At 37.8% G+C, this 21,659-nt stretch overlaps 1 protein-coding gene across 5 annotated transcripts in view; it reads left to right on the top strand.

The window, feature by feature from the left end:
- Usp34 (ubiquitin specific peptidase 34) overlaps window positions 1-21,659 on the top strand; it is a 194,576-nt gene that overhangs the window by 79,237 nt on the left and 93,680 nt on the right. For all 5 annotated transcript variants that reach the window (XM_029544913.1, XM_021210274.1, XM_029544912.1 and 2 more), the window contains 9 exons: window positions 3,756-3,910; window positions 5,854-5,967; window positions 7,725-7,824; window positions 8,323-8,482; window positions 12,467-12,593; window positions 12,705-12,852; window positions 15,343-15,443; window positions 16,173-16,382; window positions 21,375-21,500. In XM_029544913.1, the coding sequence (XP_029400773.1) occupies window positions 3,756-3,910; window positions 5,854-5,967; window positions 7,725-7,824; window positions 8,323-8,482; window positions 12,467-12,593; window positions 12,705-12,852; window positions 15,343-15,443; window positions 16,173-16,382; window positions 21,375-21,500 (1,241 nt within the window). The remainder of the gene's footprint in view (window positions 1-3,755; window positions 3,911-5,853; window positions 5,968-7,724; window positions 7,825-8,322; window positions 8,483-12,466; window positions 12,594-12,704; window positions 12,853-15,342; window positions 15,444-16,172; window positions 16,383-21,374; window positions 21,501-21,659) is intronic.

Below are 21,659 nucleotides of genomic sequence, written 5' to 3'. Positions count from 1 at the left end.
ACTGATGTTCTCTCTCTCATTACACTGATTTTCACTCCTTTTCTGTATCTCCATATCAGACCTGCCTCATTTCTTTCTTTTTTTAAATTTACAAATTTATTCTGTTTAATTCACAAGCTTTATATAGCTTTAGTTAAAAAATAAAAACAAGTGAAACCAAGACCCTGCCCAGGCCCTTCCAGCCCGCCAAGTACACGAGCCCTTCAGTTGTGGGTGCCAGCTAGAAGGGTGAGGAGAAACATGAATGGGAGCCACCGTAAGACAAATGTCTGTAACTGAAGGATCGCCTTTACAGAAGAGGGAGAAGAGAGAGGAACAAAACACCACCACCTGAAGGAGAAAACCCAGCCTGCCAGATCAGCTTAGGAACTGTCCCACAGGGCAGCCCTGCAGCTCTAGGGCTGGGATCCCGCCACATACAGGCAACAGAGTGAACACTCAAACCTTTGTGGTGCTTCAACAGTGGTCTCACTAATGGGCAAGCTTGCAAACCTATACAAGGTTGGAAGCATAATTTACGTGGGTGCCAAGATTCAAGAGAAAAGGAGAGGGGCGGAAAGAAAGGAAAAACCAACCTATGGGGAAAGGCAGGCCCACTCTAAATGTCAATGAAAGAATGCCACTAATGCACTGTGGAAACCTTTGTAATATCAATCCATGCTACCCCTCTTTCCGTTTTTAAACATGGTGAACTTTAAACCTAGCAATTATTACAACAAATGTTACAGTCTAAAGCTCAAACTGAGTACAAACCAAGTAAAATTTACAACGTAACAAACATGTCTGCCTAAGACTGGGGTCACTTGAACCTTCAGCATGGATCCCAGGGCCTTCTCCCATTGGTGCCTCTCTAAGTCATCATGGTTGTCATCTTCAGCTACACTCTCAGACTCCTTCCTGGGCTCTGGTGCTGCTGCAGGGGCTGCAGGAGCTGGGGTGGCCACAGCCGCAGCCTTCTCCTTCTTGGGTCTTTGTGCTTCTTGTGTTTCTTGTCCTCCTTTTTCTTTCTGCCTCCTCCTTGACCAGAGTTCCTGGCGGGGGATGGGCTTGGTGTCAGGCTTTTAGGCTTTTTGACTAGTACTGCAGGTGACCAGTTTGTGGAGTGTGACTGAGACTGCACGGGAGAGCGGGGTGCTGGAGGCTTTGTAGCTGCTGGCTCAGGAGATCCAGAGACAGATCTGGAAGATGAAACTCTTCTTACAGGATGAGGGCTTGGTGAAGCAGCCTTTTTTATGTTTTTGGACTCCAGAGTCCTGGAGGCTTTCCTAATAGGCCTAGTACTTGCCTCATTTGTTAAACAGTATTTTTCCTATATTTTAGTTAATAGTTACTTGCTGGCCTGAAGTGTGTTACCACCACTCTTTAATTCCTTTGCTGTGCTTGGTTACCATGTGTTTCTCTTGCTGTTTTAAGTCTGTAATTCCTTCATATTCAGACTGTAAGAAGTACACCTAACATAGGGATACCAGCTGATTTCAAAAGTAACACATCTTTTTTATAGCATATTTATTAGATCATTGTACCCCAGTATTACTATAACAAAAAAGAACAAAATATAACAGTATCTTATTTGGAGACAGGAAATAAAACAAATATGATCAGTATAAATAATTTTTGATAATTGCTTTTATGTTTATTTATAGAGTATAGCTTCTTGACAAAAAATTTAACTATCTAGACAAAAACCACCAAAAGCACAATCAGAACAAAATCACCCCACCCAAAAGATAAATATCGTCTCGTTGTGATTGGTTATGCTGGGTGCATTTATGCAGATTTTCAGTATCCCTACGAGAACAACTTTGAAAAATTTGTAAGAATAACAAAAGGTTATTTATTACCTATTACCTATTTATTGACTTAATTGTTCAACAAATTTCTGCAAGTCTTATTATGTACTTTATTCTAATTAACCACCATCTTTTCTATTTTGAGGCATCTTTAATTTTATCTTGCTCTTTTTAATCTATGTTGTTTAATAGTACATGAATCATTACTTATTGTTTATGGTGCCTCTTGTCTTTTAAGATTTGTGTGTGTGTTAAACACACACACACACACACACACACACACACATGCTGGTTCCCTACTAAGGCTAGAAGAGGACATTAGGTGTTTTCAAGCTGTAATTAGAGGCAGTTTTGAACTGCTAGATGTTGATGCTTGAAACTGAACTCTTCTTACAGGAATAACAAGCACTTTTAACTGCTAACACACCTTTTCAACCCTTCATGTTGACTTTTAGCCACACATCCTTTTTAGAAAACAAACTATAACTCTGTATGTTTCTTTGGATACAGGGTCTCCCTGTATGGCCCTGGTTGTCCTAAACTGCTTATATATCATCAATTGGCTTTGAACTTAAAATACTTTTGCCATATGACCCAGTGCTGAGATTACTGTTATTGAATGCATAAGCCTTTCAGGTTATATTGATACTTGGGTGAATGTTTTTGATATTGTGGAATGCCATTTGATTCTTAGTAATTACGGGGATTTTGGTTATTTCCATACTTCATCTTCCCAGACTGAAGAATACAAGAGTAGACTTTGGAATGAACTCCTGAGGTTAAAAATCCTTTGAATTGTTTATTTTTTCTTAAATTCTTATTCAGGCTTGTAATTGCCTGTGATGTTTTGTGTTTCATTTTATAGAGTTCTGTGACTGTTTTTCCTTGTTATACTTGGGAATCCTTTGATTCTTAGGTCAGAGTACTATATATATTTCCTTGGCATGAGAACTAGGTGAATCCTTTGCATTACCTCATTTCTTGCACTTTTTCATAAGGATCTCTTCCATAGTGTATAACAGTAGTGATTTCTGTCCTGTATTTCCTTAGATAGCCTTTGGGCATGCCTTCTACTCGTGTAATTCCCAACATTAGAATTGCATCATCAAAAATATTGATTACCTTTCTCCAGTTATTGTTATCAGTGATCTGTTCACCTTTATGAACCCTACATAAATTTTAGACCTATTACGTTACAATTCTTCTAGAATGCTCTGCTTTTTTGGTGTTGCTGAAGATTGAATCCACCAGTCTCATTATGGCAGGCAAAGCGCTGTGCTAAGGAGCTCTACCCAAGCCGTGTAACAGTTTTTAAGTTGTTTGTTTTTACTTATGAGTGATTATGCATTTGTGATACCTCCTTCTTAATTCGGTATGTGTTGTATGTGTTTGTGTGTAGGTATGTTGGTACTTGTGGAGGCCAGAGATGTTAGATATTCTGGAACTGAAGTTATAAGTGATTATAAACCGTCGAATATAGGTCCTCTGAAACAGTAGTACAGGCTCTTAAACTGCTGAGTCATGTCTCTAGCTCTGGTATTTCTACTTGTACAGCATAAGTTTGTGGAATTTCATTTAAAATAATTTATATAAAATGTGCTCAGTCAGCTCCTTTACATATTTGGCTCTAGCTGCTTTTCGTACAGTGAATTAGGACCAAAGTGTTTTGTATATTCCTCATTTAAACTTTCTAGACAAAAAACCCTAAGGAATTACTACTGATCTATAATATATGTATTTATAAAAATGAACTACATATACAAATGTGTCCCAAAATAGTGTATGCCTTTTTTTTTTTTTTTGCATAATATATAAAATGCAAATGTCGCAACTCACCAGTATTTTGTTACTTGGCAGATGTGGGCAGGTCAGGTATAAGGCTAGAATGAGCTATGTATCAAGGTTCTGTTTCATACTCCCAACCTCCTTAATTAATAATGTACAAAATATGTTATTTCTGTTTAGGGTTAAGTTTAGAGCAAGTTGACATTTTATGGCATTGTTTAGTAGAAGATTCTGAATGCTATGATGATGCACTTCATTGGTTTTTAAATCAAGTTCGAAGTAAAGATCAACATGCAATGGGAATGGAGACCTATAAACATCTTTTCCTGGAGAAGGTAATTACATCTTAGAAGTTTTGATTTGCATATTCTTCTACATGTATTCTCATCTCTTCAAATATGAATTCTTGTCTTCCTCTCACCTACATAGTTTTTAAATAGGACAAATGCATCAGTTTTTGATGATCCTTACATTAGATTTCCAATTCAGATTTTCCTGTCATGTTATATTTTAACTAAATGTAAATTTAGTTTTATTTATAAATGTAGTCTGTTATTTGAGAATTTTGAGTAATTAGAATAGTATTTAAGTATGGTCTTAATCATAAATGTTAATTTAAAAAATGAATGTCCAGTTGTGAAATGTGTGCCCATAACCCACATCTATGAGTTTTCTTGAATTTAATGTAATTTAGGTCTGTCTTCTGCTATCTTCTGGCCAATTATAAGCTAGCACACCTATTTGTTATTTGAAAGACCTTTTAGGAAGTATAGTGGCAATAGTATCAGTTTCTGTTTCTCTTCACCAAAGTCAGATGCTGTAGGCAGTCATTTATTTTATAAAGTATAACAGACATTAGTGATGATAAGGTGTATTGGGTGTGACAGTACATTATGGAGGAAAGAGGATAAGGCATTCAAGTGTCCAGCATAGCAAGTTGGAAGTCAGCCTGGGCTGCAGAGGACTGTGTCTCAAAAATAAGATCCGCCCTTCCCCCCTCTTTTTTGGTTTGGTTTGTTTTTTTTTTTTTTGGGTTTTTCGAGACAGGGTTTCTCTGTGTAGCCTTGGCTGTCCTGGAACTCACTTTGTAGACCAGGCTGGCCTCAAACTCAGAAATCCGCCTGCCAACCAAGTGCTGGGATTAAAGGCGTGCGCCACCACACCCGGCTGGTTTGGTTTAGTTTTGAGACAGGGTTTCTCTGTGTGTCCCTGGCTGTTCTGAAATTCACTCTGTAGACCATGCTGACCCCAAACTCAGAAATCCACCTGCCTCTGCCTCCAAGTGCTGGCATTAAAGGTGTGCACCACCACTGCCTGGCTCTCCCCTCTCATTCTTAAATGTTTTGTTCATTTGTTTTGTTGTTTATTTCAAGACAGGGTTTCTGTGTAACAGCTTTGGCTGTCTTGGAACTCATTCTGTAGACCAAGCCAATCTCGAACTCTCAGAGATCTGCCTGTCTCTGCTTCCCAAGTACTGGGATTAAAGGCATGTGCCACCACCTCCTGGCTCTTTACATTTTTACAGTTTCTTTGTTGTTTTTGTTGTTGTTGTTGATTAGGAAGGTTCTCTTAAACTCAGTGTCTCTCTGTTAGAGTATATACAAATGAGTTTTAGGGGAAGGCACAAATAAAATGCCACTTATCATGCATTATTCCCTTCAATGCAAATACATTTAGTTTGATTATCTCATAAGTATATAAAGTCAAACTATTTAATAGGTCAGAAATTGTTTGGGACTGGAAAGATGGCTCTACATTTAAGAGTACTTACTGACTGTTCTTCAGAGGACTTGAGTTCAGTTCCCAGCAACAACCACATGGTGGCTTGCAACCATTTGTAATGGGTTCAGATGCCATCTTTTGGTTTGTCTGAATACAGCAAGTGTGTATTCACATAAAATCTAAAAAACAAAAAACAAATCAAAAAACCCCAAAAAAACAGATTGTGTGTATTTAGTTCCCCTAGTTTGGCTGTATGCATGTATAAATTCAATTTTCAGTATTCATATTTATGTGTATATTGAAAAATTCATATATCAAAAATTAGTCATATATGTATATAAAACATTCATGTATATATATTGAGAATTGAAGCATACATCAAGCAAGTACTTTTATTTGAAGTATACATCTGTTCAGGCTTTGCAAGTTAAATTATTCAAATGTTTATAGTTTTGCCAAATCTAATCTGGTAATTTTAATTCTGCGTTGTCTTTAGTAAAATTAATAATTTTATATCTAATAAAATATAATTTGTTAACATTTTTTTTTCCTTAAGATGCCCCAGCTTAAACCTGAAACAATTAGCATGACTGGCTTAAACCTGTTTCAGCATCTTTGTAACTTGGCTCGATTGGCTACCAGTGCCTATGATGGTGGCTCAAACTCTGAGGTAATGCTTAGACTTATTTTTATACTTTAGACTTTTCAGGTCAGTTTTCTTGTCTTGAAATTAGATTACTAAGTTATCTTCCTATAAACATTGGTGTTATGAAGTTGAATTTTATTTCAAGTTTTAAAACATTGTATTTTAACTTTGAAAGCATTTTTGGTGTGGTTTTCTTCCTCCCCTCCCCCCCTTATTTATCTATTTTTTTTAATTTCCAAAGAGAACTGTGGTTTTGCTTCAAGAAAGCCTTATATGAGTTGTGGTTTGTTTAGAAGGAGAGATGCCTATTCTGTTATTCTCCTTGCAGATCTTTGAATTGTGTGAAATTATTTACTTAATTTGCATGTGTGTACACTTTTGTTCATGTGGAAGTCAGAGAATGGCTTACAGAAGTCAATCTGCTTTTTCTACCACCTCCTGGGGAATCTAATTCAGTCTACCTGATTTAGCTTCAGGCTCTTTTTTGCACTGAGCCATTTCACTGGCTCTGAAATCCACATGTTATTTGCTATAGCTTCTCTCTCTAGCAGTATATACTAATCAATAGTATATGGTGATTTTTTTTTTCTCATATAATCCATATAGATCATTCATTATGATTAACGGAGTGCACACTCCTATCCATTTGTAGTCTTATGTGCTTCTTCTCCAAATTGGATGGCTGCAATGTATTTGATTGTCATTATATTCTTCTAATATAAACTATTATTGCAAAGTATTTTTTTGTTGCACATTTTTCTTCTTAGTTAATTTATTAGTAACTTTATTTTTATAGTTTTATATCAGGAAAAAGTAGTTAATAATTTCTGTGGTATAAAGAATAATTTTAGAGCTGATGATATAGTTGTTAGAATGGTCTCTCAGCAAGCACAAAACCCTTTGTTTCAATACCAGAACCACATAAACCAAGCAGGCAAAGTGGTAAACAACTCTAATTCCAGGATTTGGAAGGGGGAAACTGGAGGATTAGGGATTTTGGTTAATCCTTGGCTACATAGTAAGAAAACATGAGATCTTATCTCACAGAGTAATACTTTTGTTTGGATCTAATATGTGCTTTTCTATCTTTCTAGTATTGCTTTAGTTTGTATTGTGATGGTGAGGATTATTTTGTTAGGGTTTTTTCTAAACACCAGTATTAGTTTAAATTTACTAATTTCAATATAATCAGATAGTTTTTATTTGCCTAACTAATAACTGTGTTCTGGTAGCTGTTCTTCACTCGGGCTATTAGATTATCCATTGGAAGACTATATCTCTGCCCATATTTTGAGACCTTTCACTTAAATTATTTCTGTGTAGCCTTTAGCTGAAACATTTCTTTCATTATCTCATAGTTAACATCACTAATTTGAACAATAATTAGTTTATTGTGTCCACTATATATTTACAACTCTATGAAATTGGTAGCTTTATCAATTTACCTCTGATGAAAAGCATTAAAGCATTATGCTAAATTATTATTCTTTTGTGACATGTTTTATATAATTGAAGTTTTCATACTGTATAATTTATTAAGCATCATATTGTTTTCCTGCTTTATAAATAAATACATTGGCTTTAAAAGTTCTTCATTAACTGAGGAAATTTGTAAGCTTTTATTAATTATTATTTCATTAATATCCATATACTACAAATTACCCTCTTAACACTTTATAAAATATTAAATTTACTGTGCAATTTCATGTCTGGAATTATAATATTAATCTGTCATCATTTAACAAACAAAATTTTAAAAATGTTTTATCTTTGTTTCTTAGCTGTGTGGTATGGACCAATTTTGGGGTATTGCATTAAGAGCACAATCAGGTGATGTCAGTCGAGCTGCTATTCAGTATATTAACTCCTACTATATTAATGGTAAGTAATTGGAAATATTGTTTAAAAATTACAGTTTAATTTTGATAAAATTTCAAGATTTCTCTTGTATTTGTTTCTTTAAAACTTTTTTGATACATTTATAATTATTTGTTTTCATGTATGTTATGTGTGCTATATGTGTGCAGTGCCATAGAGGCCAGAAGAGGGCATCAGATTTCCTGAATGGTTCATGTGGGTGCTGGGAATTGAACTTGGGTCCTCTGGACGAGCAGTCAGTAATCTTAATTGCTTAGCCATCTCCAGCCTGTGTTTCTTTTTCTGAGACTTAGTCTTGCTGTGTATCCCAAATTGGCCTAGAATTCTCAATCCTGCTTAAGTTTCCTGAGTGCTGGACTAACAGGCATGTACTGCCAATTGAGGTTCTAATAAGTACCTTTTTATGTGAGGAGATTTGATTAAGCTTCAGTTCGGTTTAATTTTATTTAATACAGATAAATAAAGATGTAAAAGTGTAATAAGTATATATCTGGGTTTTAGGTAAAACAGGTTTGGAAAAGGAGCAAGAATTTATTAGTAAGTGCATGGAAAGTCTCATGATAGCTTCTAGCAGTCTTGAACAAGAGTCACACTCAAGTCTCACAGTTATAGAACGAGGACTGCTTATGCTGAAGACACATCTGGAAGCATTTAGGAGAAGGTAATTTTGTTACATTGTACTATACGAATGAATTTCAGTATTCATATTGTTAACTTGTCTGAATGTATTCTAAAAGTTTTTATTATGGGCACGTTGGAAACATATTTTACCCAAACTAAGTGGATAGTAATGGAAATAGTTGATATAGAAACTTAAGTGTCATTTTTCCATTGAACAGGCAATATAATTTCCTCATAAATAAAGAGATTTTAAAATCTTTACGGTCTCAGCACTTATGCATGAATAAGAAACTGGACAAAATTTCATTTCTCCTGAGGTTTTAGTCATGACTGAAAAGGCAGGAACACAAGCATTGAAACAAGTCACACACCCCGCAGCCTCATATAATCTTTCATATTTTATCAAATTGAATCATTTGTTTCATTTGCTGTTTTTTTTTTTTTTCTTCCTGGACTAGGAGAGAGTATTTTAATTTTGAATTTCCATTTACCATGGAAACATGACCAAAAATTTCTGTGTTAATGAATATCTGTATAATTAATTTAGACATACCCTGTGTAATACAGAATAAAGCAAAATTAACATTTATGAATATATCAACAGAAATGAAAGGTGAGTAGATAGTTTTAATTACAAAATTCTGTGTGTTAAAAGTCTTTTAACAATGAGTAAAATTGTAAAAGTACTAAGAACTGTGTTGAAAATTTGTTAAAATTATAACTTCTTTCAACTTCAGATCTTAGTTTGATATTTATAAAATCATGTACAGTTTATATTTTTGACATTTTATTGAATGTAAGGAAACACTGAGTAAGCAAGATAACCCTATATATCCTTATAACATGTTTACATGGTTTGAAATATTCATGTAGTGCAAGATTCTTTTATGATTTTAGAAATTGACTTAATTCCTTGTGTTTTTAAAGAATGTATAAGAGAACTCTTGAATTTTTTGCATCAACACATCAAAGCCTCAGAACATTTATTACTCTAGAAAATAAAAAGAAGCAAATATTGGGCTGGAGAGATGGCTCAGCAGTTAAGAGCACTGACTGTTCTTCTGAAGGTCCTGAGCTCAATTCCCAGCAACCACATGGTGGCTCACAACCATCCGTAACGAGATCTGGTGATTTGGAGTGTCTGAAGACAGCTACAGTGTACTTACATATAATAAATAAATCTTAAAAAAAAAAAAAAAAAGCAAATATGGTGGTTTCCATTCAAATTAATTAAAAAGTCAAACAAACTTGTGTAACTCAAACAGAACACTAAGCTTTCATGGGAAACACAAGTCTTTTGTAATCTTTTTCCTATCTGACATGCTTGCCATTAAAGAGAGTCTAAGTTAGCTGGGCGTGGTGGCGCTCGCCTTTGATCCCAAAACTCAGGAGGCAGGGGCCGGTGGATTTCTGAGTTCCAGGCCAGCCTGGTCTACAGAGTGAGTTCCAGGCCAGCCAAGGCTACACAGAGAAACCCTGTCTTGAAAAGAGAGAGAGAGAGAGAGAAAGACAGACAGACAGACAGACAGACAAAGTTATTTGCAAAATTATTTTGTGCTGTGAAGAACAGCAACCTGGCCTGTTAACACACATCCTTAGGTCTTGTACAGTGTAATTTTACCAGTACTTATTTTTTTGTTTGCAAAGTTTTGGTAGTACTCTTTGTGAGTTTCTGGTATTTAAGTCTCAGCATCCCATGTTATGGATACTAGTTTTGCCCTATTGTGGAGATATGTGCTCATCTTACATACGTATCTCGGTTTATTTCATGTTAAGGTTAATATTGCTACTAAGTTATGTAACCATCTGTGAGAACCAGTAAAGTATGAATTGCATAAAATTGAATACAAAAATCTATAGTAATAGCCTAAATGTTGTATATTGCCTAGCAGACCTTATATTGTATCCTTGTATATCAAGTGTTAAATGTGCTTAGTGTTACAGATTTGAAATTATACAACATATGTAAATTAAAAAGGTTTGAAATAACTTTTGTATAATAGTGAGTAACAGTGATACCTTAAACAAAATGGTTTAGCCTCAGCAGTGATTTTTATTCAAAAGTGGCTTTATTTCTCAAGGACCAGTAGGAAATATCTGGAAGCTTTTTTTTTTTCCCCTCCTTCCTTCTTCCTCCTCCTTCCTTCTTCCCCCTCCTCCCTCCTTCCTCCTCCTTCCTTCTTCCCCCTCCTCCCTTCTTCCTCCTTCTCCCTTCTTCCTCCTCCTCCCTTCTTCCTCCTCCTCCCTTCTTCCTTCCTCCTCCTCCTTTTTCCTCCTCCTTCTTCTTCCCCCTTCTTCTTACTTCTTCTTCCCCTTCCCCCTTCCTCCCCCTTTCTCCTCCCTTCTTCCTTTCTTCCTTCTTTCTTCCTTCTTGTTGTGTGTGTTATCATGCCTAGGGGGAGAAGGTTGTATTGTCTCTGAGTGGATAGAGATCAGGCATGCTGGTAAACACTTCAGGGATGTAAGGTAGCCTGTGTAATATCTTTAAGAACAGTATAAATAATTGAACTCAAAATGCCATTGGAACCAAGGTAGAAGACTAAATATTGAAAATATGCAGTAGAAAGAATTATTTTATTAACTCTTGCTTAACCATAGACCTCGATATTTCAGTTGTGGGATATAATTTCTATCCTTTTATTTCAGAATGCCTGGTTAGTTCTTTCTTTCTTTCTTTCTTATTTATTTATAATTTAGGAAACCCATCTCTTGTCTTTTACAACTGAAAAAGAATCAGAAAAGTATTTAATGTGTGTCATGCCAACTGCCTTTTGGGGCTGCTGGAGAGTCTTTTTAAGAATACATTAGGGGCTGGAGGGATGGCTCAGTGATTAAAGAGCACTGGTTGATCTTCCAGAGGACCCAGGTTCAATTCCTAGCACCCACATGGCAACTCACAACTGCCTGTAATTCTAGTTCCAGGGGATCTGACACCTTCACACAGACACATATGCAGGTGAAACACCAATGCATATAAAATAAAATAAAATAAAATAAAATAAAATAAAATAAAATAAAAAATAATTAGAAAAAGAATGCATTTTATTTTATATGTATAAGCACTTTGCTTGTATGTATATATGTGTACCAGGTACATGCCAAGGTCCAAGGACATCATAAACGGGTGTCAGAGCCACTGGAACTAGAGTAATAGAGGGTTACCAGCCTCCCTGTGGGTACTGGGAACTGAGCCCCAGTTTGTCTGGAAGAGCAAGCCCACTAAAATTACTCTTTTATTCCAGTTTATTCTTGGGTGAATGCAATCTCATAATCGGTGAAAATGATTACACAATATGATTATATTTCTATATTTGAAAAAGAATGTATGTATGAACGTATATATATCTTTATCTGAGAATATTACAATTTTTTTGAATGTAAAAATGATAACTTGGTATATCATTATTTGATTAGTCTTGAGTTCTGTTTTTCTTTCCTCTTGCTTGTCTCCCCATCTTTTTGTTTTGTTTTTTTTTTGTTTTTTTCGAGACAGGGTTTCTCTGTGTAGCCCTGACTGTCCTGGAACTCACTCTGTAGACCAGGCTTGCATCGAACCCAGAAATCCACCTGCCTCTGCCTCCCAAGTGCTGGGGTTAAAGGTGTGCGCCACCACCGCCCAGCTCTCTACCCACCTTTTTTTTTTTTTTTTTTTTTTTTTTTGGTTTTTCGAGACAGGGTTTCTCTGTATAGCTCTGGCTGTCCTGGAACTCACTTGGTAGACCAGGCTGGCCTCGAACTCAGAAATCCGCCTGCCTCTGCCTCCTGAGTGCTGGGATTAAAGGCCTGCGCCACCAGGCCCGGCTTCTACCCACCTTTTAAAGAATTGTTTTCATAATGCGATTTTGTCCTTCAGTAATTTTTGGGCAGTTTGTTTTAATTATGAATGCTTAGCTGTTTTTCTTTAAGTTCAAATCACCATGATGAATCTAAAAATTTGTATAACTTACAGACTTTTTCATTTTGTAAAATATTAAAAAGTTTTGTAATGTTAAAATGTTGAAAATGGTGTCTCTGTGTGTTGTAGATTTGCATATCATCTGAGACAGTGGCAGATTGAGGGCACTGGTATTAGCAGTCACTTGAAAGCACTGAGTGACAAACAATCTTTGCCTCTAAGGGTTGTATGTCAGCCTGCTGGACTTCCCGACAAGGTATTTATAAGGTTTACTTTTTAAATTTGTAACATTTCTTCTTTCAAATCTCTGGTGTTTGTTTGGGTGTTGTTGTTAGTGATGTTTAATTGGGTACATCTCCTATTTCAGATGACTATTGAAATGTATCCCAGTGACCAGGTAGCAGATCTTCGGGCTGAAGTAACTCATTGGTATGAAAACTTACAGAAAGAACAAATAAATCAACAAGCTCAGCTTCAGGAGTTTGGTCAAAGCAGCAGGAAGGGAGAGTTTCCTGGTGAGGCTAACACTTAACTTGTTCAATACAGTTTTTAGGCTTCATTGTGTAACAACTGTCTTAATTCTTCTTGTGTTGCTCTAAGATTTGCCTAAATGGTAGGGTGTTTTGTTGTTGTTGGTGGTGGTTGTTTGTTTGTTGGTCCAAGGTGACCTAGACAACACTGTATATCCCCAAACTGGACTCAGTTTCTCAGGAATTCTCCTGCCAGTGCTTGAGACACCACACCTAGTCAGAAAAGAGTGTACGCAATCTAAATCTGTTTCTCAGTGGCCTGCAAATGTAAGATCAGGGTATACTCTGTAAGAACAGAATCTGGTGATTTCTTTTTTCAGTACAATGCATTGAATGTTACTCTTAACATTGCAGAAAGTAGGTCAAAAGGAAAGAAACCTACTGTTTTTTCTTGACCTTTGTATAGATTCTAATGCATTTGTAATGGTCTTGCCTTAATGTTCTAACCTGATCCCCCCCATAATTAGACCTCCAAAAACCATTGCAAGAAGAAGTAAATATCAGTAACCATTTTTTTTTTTTTTTTGAGAACACAAACATTTAGACCATTATAGCAATTTTAGATCTTAAGGCAAGAAATCTTGCCAGAATTGTTAAGTGTCCTTTGGAGATGAGCGATCTTGCTCAGTGGTAAAGCAGTTGTTTTGCACACCTGAGATCCTAGTTCAATACCCAGGATGCCCACCTCCTTCAAAAAAAAACCTTCTCTGAAACCTAGCAAAGGCTACATGTTAGTTTAACTATGTGGCATTTATATTCTAGCAAAGAAAATTGCCAAATTCAATCCTAGTGTTAAAAATGAATGTTTTCCTGTATTACATTTTCTCGGTATAAAGTGGAAAGGAAGTTGACAACGTTTATTATTATTGGGGTTGCAGCTGTATCCGATCTGGTGTAGCACTTGCCTAGATTGTGCGGTCCCAGATTTAATCCCCAGCCTTGCTGCCACCATCCAGTGAAGAAATTGTCCTGTTTACTCATTACTCTTGAAAACAATTGCTTTATACTCGGGAAATAGAAGTTTCTATCTTAATAAAATTCAAGATTGCTGTTCACCTAAGGGTAGAATTCCTGTTTCACATGACAAAGGCTTGTGGTTTCATCTCTGGAACTGTGATCAAGCAGTCACTCAGACCAGATAAAATTCAACTATGCCGACTGTGTGTGGTGGCACATGGTTATAATCCCAAATGTAAGAAGCTGTGCCAGGGAAATTGGCTTCATAGTGAGATCCTATTTAACTTATTTAACTTAAAAAAACAGCAAAAACCAACACTAATGTTTGAGTAAATTATGTTATATAATTATGTTATATTTAGTAATTCTGTTTTATTTCCCAATTAAGCATCATTATCATCATTATTACTATTATCATTATTATTATTATTATTATTATTATATTATTATTATTATTCTGTCATTGACTATATAGTAATTATTTTCAGTGTCTACTACTATGTTTTAGTGACTGGAATCCACCAGTAAGTACAAGAAAAAGAAACGTGCCCCAGTTGAAACTGAATTTTTGTTTTTGTATTTTGTTGAGAAAAGACGTGTTTAAGGAAGCATACCATAGACTGAAGAGGTAATAATGAGCTGGGTGCCCTGATATCCGTGCTTAGACGGGGGCTTCCCTTTGGAGTGCCTCGAGGAAGATGAAGTCACATGCTTTGTGAACTCCTAGGGCAGACATTTTATTTCTTTAGGTGGGGTGACACATTTTACAGGAAGAACAGGAGCTGAGCTGGGCAGCGTACTTCTTTATCCAGTCACGCAGGAGGAAGGGGTGGACACAGAATTGCAGTCCAACCTCACCAGTTTGTGAACTGCTATCTCAGAACAAGAAAAGCCTGGAGCCTGGTAGCTGAGACACAGATTGTGAAGTAAGGGGAGGTGGTAGGAACTGAAGTCAGGGCTAGATAAGCTGCAACAGACTGTTAAGAATTCTTAAATTACCTGTGCTAAATTTATTGAACACACCCATTGGTCTTTTAATATTAGGTTATTGAATAGTATGATATATCTTGAAGGTTGGTTTTTTTTTCTCTACACAACATACTGGTTTTTATTTTATAATTTTTGCTGTGTTTTGTTCTTGTTAGAAAATAGATGGGTGCACAGTTGAGAAATATTGGAATTTTGTTTTTGTTTTGTTTTTGTGCAGCAAATGCATTAAGGAATCTACACATACTTAGAGAAATGCAGTAAGTTCTGAGAAGGTTCTTGCTGTCTTGTTATAACAATATAGCAATGTTAAATTGTTAGGAAAACACAGGACTTGCTCTAATTATAAGAGTGGTATAAAGATAACTTGTACCTTGAACTTCCTAGGTAATAAAAGACAATAGGAAACACTTAGTAAGCACGCTTGCTCTCATCTCTGCCTCTCGGGAGGTACATATTTAAGTTTAGTGAGCAGTGAATGTTTTGCCCTGTTGTATCATTGTTAGCAAATGTCATTCTGTTGCTTTCAAGGTGGCCTCATGGGGCCTGTCAGGATGATCTCGTCTGGACATGAATTAACAACAGACTATGATGAAAAAGCACTTCATGAACTTGGTTTTAAAGATATGCAGGTACATAAATAAGTTATAGTTTGAATTTTATTTATGTTTCCCTGAAATTTAATAATTGAAGACTGTTTAAATAGTTCTTAATAGTGTGCATTAAAATTATAAATGGGGTTATACCTCAATTTTATTATTTTCTTTCTTTTTTAAATTGGATATTTTATTTATTTACTTTTCAAATGTTATCCTCTTTCCTGGTCCCGTCCCCTCACCCCCACCCCCACCTCGCTCAAACCTCCATCCTATCCCCCATATCCCCTCTTGCTTCTATGAGTGGGTGACCACACACACCCATGCACTTCTGCCTCCCTGTCATGGCATTCCCTACACTGGGGCAGCAAGCCTTCACAGGACCAAGGGCCTTTCCTTCCATAGATGCCTAACAAGTCCATGCTCTGCTACATATGTGGCTGGAGACATGGGTCCTTCCATTGTACTCTTTGGTTGGTGATTTAGTCCCTGGGAGTTCTGGGGGGTCTGGTTGGTTGATATTGTTGTTCTTCCTTGGGGTTGCAAACCCCTTCAGCTTCTTCAGTCCCTTTGCTTAACTCCTTCGTGGGGACCCTGTGTTCCATCCAATGGTTAGCATCTGCCTCTATATTTGTCAGGCTCTGGCTCTCAGGAGAGAGCTCAGGCTCCTGTCAGCAAGCACTTGTTGGCATCCACAATAGTGTCTGGGTTTGGTGACGGTATATGGGATGGATTCCTTAGGTGGATGTATTTCTCTCTCTGTAGATGGTGTTTGTATCTTTGGGTGCACCAAGAAGAGAAAGAAAAGGAGAAGGTGTTCAACTGCCTGCATCTTGCCTCCCACCACCTCAAAAGGACAACATTCCGATGCTTTTGCTGTTACAAGAACCTCATTTAACTACTCTATTTGATTTATTAGAAATGCTTGCTTCATTTAAACCACCCTCAGGAAAAGTTGCAGTCGATGACAGTGAGGTAATTCTCAGATTACTTTCCCATATATTGTATCTTTCTTTTGAAGGAGCCTTTTTCTTTCTTTCTTTCTTTTTTTTGTTTTTTTTGTTTTTCGAGACAGGGTTTCTCTGTATAGCCCTGGTTGTCCTGGAACTCACTCTGTAGACCAGGCTGGCCTCAAACTCAGAAATCCACTTGCCTCTGCCTCCCAAGTGCTGGGATTAAAGGCGTGCGCCACCACACCTGGCCCAGGAGCCTTTTTTATTTGTTTAGGTTTTTGTTTCTCAGGACAAGTTTTCTCTGTGTAGCTCTGGCAGTCCTGGAATACACAGAGAGATCCTCCTGCCTCCCAAGTGCTGGAATTAAGGGCATGTGCCACTACTGCCCAGCCTAAATAAATACAGTTGTTGGTAGGCAGGGAAACTTGTTGTTTTGGTTTGTTTTATTTGCTTAGGAATCACTTGTTTGTTGATTAATTACCAAAAAGTTAATATATTTAAGCTTAATATGACCTAGGCAATAATACAAGTATCGTTTACAAAATAATCAGTTTTAGACTTCATTGAATCAATTGTGGGAGACAGTGACATGCCTTACGAGTAACCTAACATAGATATTTTTCAGATAAAATATGTTTTAAGTCCAAAAATTACCATTCAGTTAATTAGGGGAACCCAAGTGAAAGAAAACCACATGTATGTTACTTGGTTTGGGATGGGTTTTGTGTGTGTGTGTGTGTGTGTGTGTGTGTGTGTGGTGTGTGGTTTTTTTTTCGAGACAAGGTTTCTCTGTATAGCCCTGGCTGTCCTGGAACTCACTTTGTAGACCAGGCTGGCCCCGAACTCCGAAATCTGCCTGCCTCTACCTCCTGAGTGCTGGGATTAAAGGCGTGCGCCACCACTGGCCGGCTTGGGATGGTTTTTGTGAGACCACTTATATTAGTTAGCGTTTTTCTGCTGTGAACAGACACCATGACCAAGGCAAGTCTTATAAAAAACATTTAATTGGGGCTGGCTAACAGATTCAGATCAGTTCATTACCATCAAGGTGGGAGCATGGCAGCATCCAGGCAGGCATGGTACAGAAGGAGCTGAGAGTTCTGCGTCTTCATCCAAAGACGGATAGTGGAATACTGACTTCTAGGCAACTAGGGTGAGGATTTTAAGCCCACACCCACAGTGACACACATTCTCCAACCAGGTCACACCAATTCCAACAAGGCCACACCTCCAAATGGTGCCACTCCCTGGTCCCAAGAATTTACGAACCATCACACCACCCAAAATCTGAAGTAGAGAAATGAGGAGCTACATAGGAGGACAAGAAATGATCTGCATGTAGCAGTCTCTCTGTTTCATTTATTTATTTTTATTTTTAAAGTTTTTTAGATATTTTCTTTATTTACATTTCAAATGTTATCCCCTTTCCCGGTTTCTCCTCTAGAAACCCCCTATCCCATCCCCTCTCCCCCTGCTCACTAACCCACTCACTCCTGCTTCCCTGTTCTGGCATTCACATCCATCCTTCACAGGACCAAGGGCCTCTCTTCTCTTTGATGTCCAACAAGGCCATCTTCTGCTACATATGCAGCTGGAGCCATGAGTCCCTCCATGTGTACTCTTTTGTTGGTGGTTTAGTCCAAGGGAGCTCTGGGGGTGTACTGGTTGGTTCATATTGCTGTTCCTCCTATGGGACTGCAAATACTTACAGATCCTTGGGTCATTTTTCTAGTTCCTCCATTGGGGACCCTGTGGATGGCTGTGAGCCTCCAGTTCTGTGTTTGTCAGGCACTGGCAGAGCCTCTCAGGAGACAGGTACATCAGGCTTCTGTCAGCAAATACTTGTTGGCATCCACAATAGTGTCTGGGTTTGGTAACTATATATGGGATGGGTCCCCTGGTGGGACAGTCACTGGATGGCCTTTACTTCAGATTCAGCTCCACACTTTGTATCTCCTCCCATGGGTATTTTGATTCCCCTTCTAAGAAGGATCAAAGCATCCATACTTTGGTCTCCCTTCTTCTTGAGCTTCATGTGGTCTGTGAATTGTATCTTGGGTATTCCAAGCTTCTGGGCTAATATCCACTTATCAGTGAGTGCATATCGTGGGTGTTCTTTTGTGATTCGGTTACCTCACTCAGAAATGAATATCCTCCAGATCCACCCATTTGCCTGTGAATTTCATGAATTCATTGTTTTTAATAGCTGAGTAGTACTCCATTGTGTAAATATACCACATTTTCGGTATCCATTCCTCTGTTGAGGGACTGGTTCTTTCCAGCTTCTTGCTGTTATAAATAAGACTGCTATGAACATAGCAGAGCATATATCTTTATTACAAGTTGGAGCATCTTCTGGGTATATGCCCAGGAGGGGTATAGCTGGGTCCTCAGGTAGTACTGTCCAATTTTCTGAGGAACTACCAGACTGATTTCTAGAGTGGTTGTACCAGCTTGCAATTCCACCAGCAATGGAGGAGTGTTCCTCTTTCTCCACATCCTCACCAGCATCTATTATTACCAGAGTTTTTGATGTTAGCCATTGTAACTGATGTGAGGTAGAACCTCAACATTATTTTGATTCACATTTCCCTAATGATGAAGGATGTTGAACATTTCTCTAGGTGCTTCTCAGGCATTTGGTATTCCTCAGTTGAGAATTCTTTTGTTTAGCTCTGTTCCCCATAGGAACTCTCTGTTGTCTAACTTCTTGAGTTCTTTGTATATTTTGGATATTAGTCCTCTATCGGATGTACAGTGGGTAAAGCTCTTTTCCCAGTCTGTTGGTTGTCGTTTCGTCTTATTGACAGTGTCCTTTGTCTTACAGAAGCTTTGCAATTTTATGAGGTCCCATTTGTCAATTTGTCATCTAAGAACATAAGCTATTGGTGTTCTGTTCAGGAAATTTTCCCTTGTGCCCATGTACTCTAGGCTCTTCCCCAATTCTTTTCTGTTAGTTTCAGTGTATCTGGTTTTATGTGGAGGTCCTTGATCCACTTAGAATTAAACTTTGTACAAGGAGATGAGAATGGTCAGTTTGCATTCTTGTACATGCTAATGGCCAGTTGAACTAGCACCATTTGTTGAAAAGGCTGTCACAGTCTCTTTGTTTTATTATTGCTTTGGATTGTTTGTTTTGCTAAAAATCTCACTGTGCAATCTGAACTTGAATTTGGAGCCCTCCTGTTTGGGCCTTGTGAGTGCTGTTACAGGTGTATCTCAGTCTCATTCTCCCATATCTGCTTACTTGCTTGTTTATTGGCTCAACCTTGTGGCAATCCCAGCTGAGGATTAGTAATCTTACCTGGAAGTCATTTCTTAGAAGCACTTATTCAAGACAAGATGAGAGCTAATGGATGGGCTTAGGGGATTAGAGGGAAATGGCTGGGATTGGAAAGGGAGGCAGACTGAAGTAATGCAGAGTTTCTGGGTACGGGAACACTTCCCATGTTACCCAAAGTAGAGGCAGAAGCATAGACTCTGTCCTTTTTGTTTTAAATGAAGCGTGTTTGCTTGGCAAGTTCCAGAGGCTGTAAGGACTTAACATACTTGTCCAGGTAAGAATTGGAAGTGGTGTAGAATAGCATAGGAGGACAAAATGTGAAAGCAGTTAGAAACACAGTCACCTCGTGGCAGATTAAGAGAGGACACAGTTAGTCTTTAAGGCAGGGAATGTAGAAATAGTGCTGTTTTGTTCTAGCTTGAGCAATTACTTTGATTCCATTTAAAATGAAGAATACATGTTTGAATGTTACCAGTTGAAGATGTCAAGAAAACAATTATATATACTTCTGATTTATCACTTCTTAGGCTGACCTCCTAGCAGAGTCTCCCCCTACCTTTTCTACTGAACATTGAGACTACAGCACGCTCTACTGTGCCTGTATAGAGGTCTTTATTATTCATATTCCTTTTTAAAAATTAAATTTTATTCATGTTACCTCCCAATCACTGCCCCCCTCCCCATCAACTTCTCAAAGAATCCTTACCTCCTACCTCCTCCTCTCCTTCTCTATGTATGTGTATGGAGGCCTAGGTCCAGTCTCTTTGGTTGGTGGTTCAGTCTCTGAGAGCCCCAAGCATCCAGGTTAGTTGTTCTCTCTGTGTAGTTCATATCCCCTTTGGGACCTTCATTCCACCCCCCCCCCCCCCAATTCTTCCATAAGAGTCCCCTGCCTCCTTCCAGTGTTTGGCTATGGGTCTGTGCATCTTTTTCCACTGTCTGGTATATGGAGCCTCACACAGGGATGGGTGCTTCCCCATGGATGGATCTCTACTTGGGCTGGTTATTGCTTAGTCATTTCCTCAGTTTTTGTTGTACATAGAAGGATAATCCGTGAAGAAATTAGAAAGAGACATGGAAATTATGAAGCAAATGGATAAACTTCTATTTCAAAAGTTGCTTGGGAACAACGATCAGCCAATATAAAAAAAAAAAAAATGCTGTGGGGCTGGAATGATTGCAGAGCAGTTAAGAGCACTGGCTGCTCTTACTAAGGTCCTGAGTTTGAATTCCCAGCACCTACATGGTGGCTCATGACAAAATCTGTAAAGGGATCTGATGCCCTCCTCTGGCCTGTAGGTGTATGTGCAGCAGAGCTTTCATACATAAAAACAAACAAAAAAAGAGAATGTTGATGAGAAGTTGAAAAAATGCTGCTTCCACCTAATCATTTTCTTGAATACATTTATCCTGAGAAGCATAGTATTAAATTTTCAGACATTTTTAAAAGTAAGGGTAGGAAATTTTCGCAAAACAGTTTTTTTTAAAGATTTATTAATTATTATATATATAAGTACACTGTTGCTGTCTTCAGACACACCAGGCGAGGGCATCAGATGGTTGTGAGCCACCATTTGGTTGCTGGAATTTGAACTCAGGACCTTCGGAAGAGCAGTCCATGCTCTTAACCGCTGAGCCATCTCCAACCCGCAAAACAGTTTTTAAAATTGAAGTTAAATTTTTTATTTCTTCTGATCTATCTTGATAAAATAGTGTTCTTATTTTATGTAGAGTTTAAAATGTGAAGAACTTCATCTTCATGCAGAAAATCTTTCAAGGCGTGTCTGGGAGTTGCTGATGCTTCTTCCTACTTGTCCAAACATGCTGATGGCATTCCAGACTATCTCAGATGAGCAGGTGAGCCTCGCAGGCTTTGTACTCTCCCAGGCAGTGTTTGTGTACAAGACAGACGGAGGCTAGAGGTCTTGTATGGATACCATCATCATCATCCCTGCTACACACACACACACACACACACACACTCTCTCTCTCTCTCTCTCTCTCTCTCTCTCTCTC

The sequence above is a fragment of the Mus pahari genome, chromosome 13 (genome assembly GCF_900095145.1).
Source record: "Mus pahari chromosome 13, PAHARI_EIJ_v1.1, whole genome shotgun sequence".
Classification (NCBI taxonomy): Eukaryota; Metazoa; Chordata; class Mammalia; order Rodentia; family Muridae; genus Mus; species Mus pahari.
The sequence above is the reverse complement of the archived record's forward strand: the minus strand, read 5'-3'. Positions and strand labels throughout refer to the sequence as shown.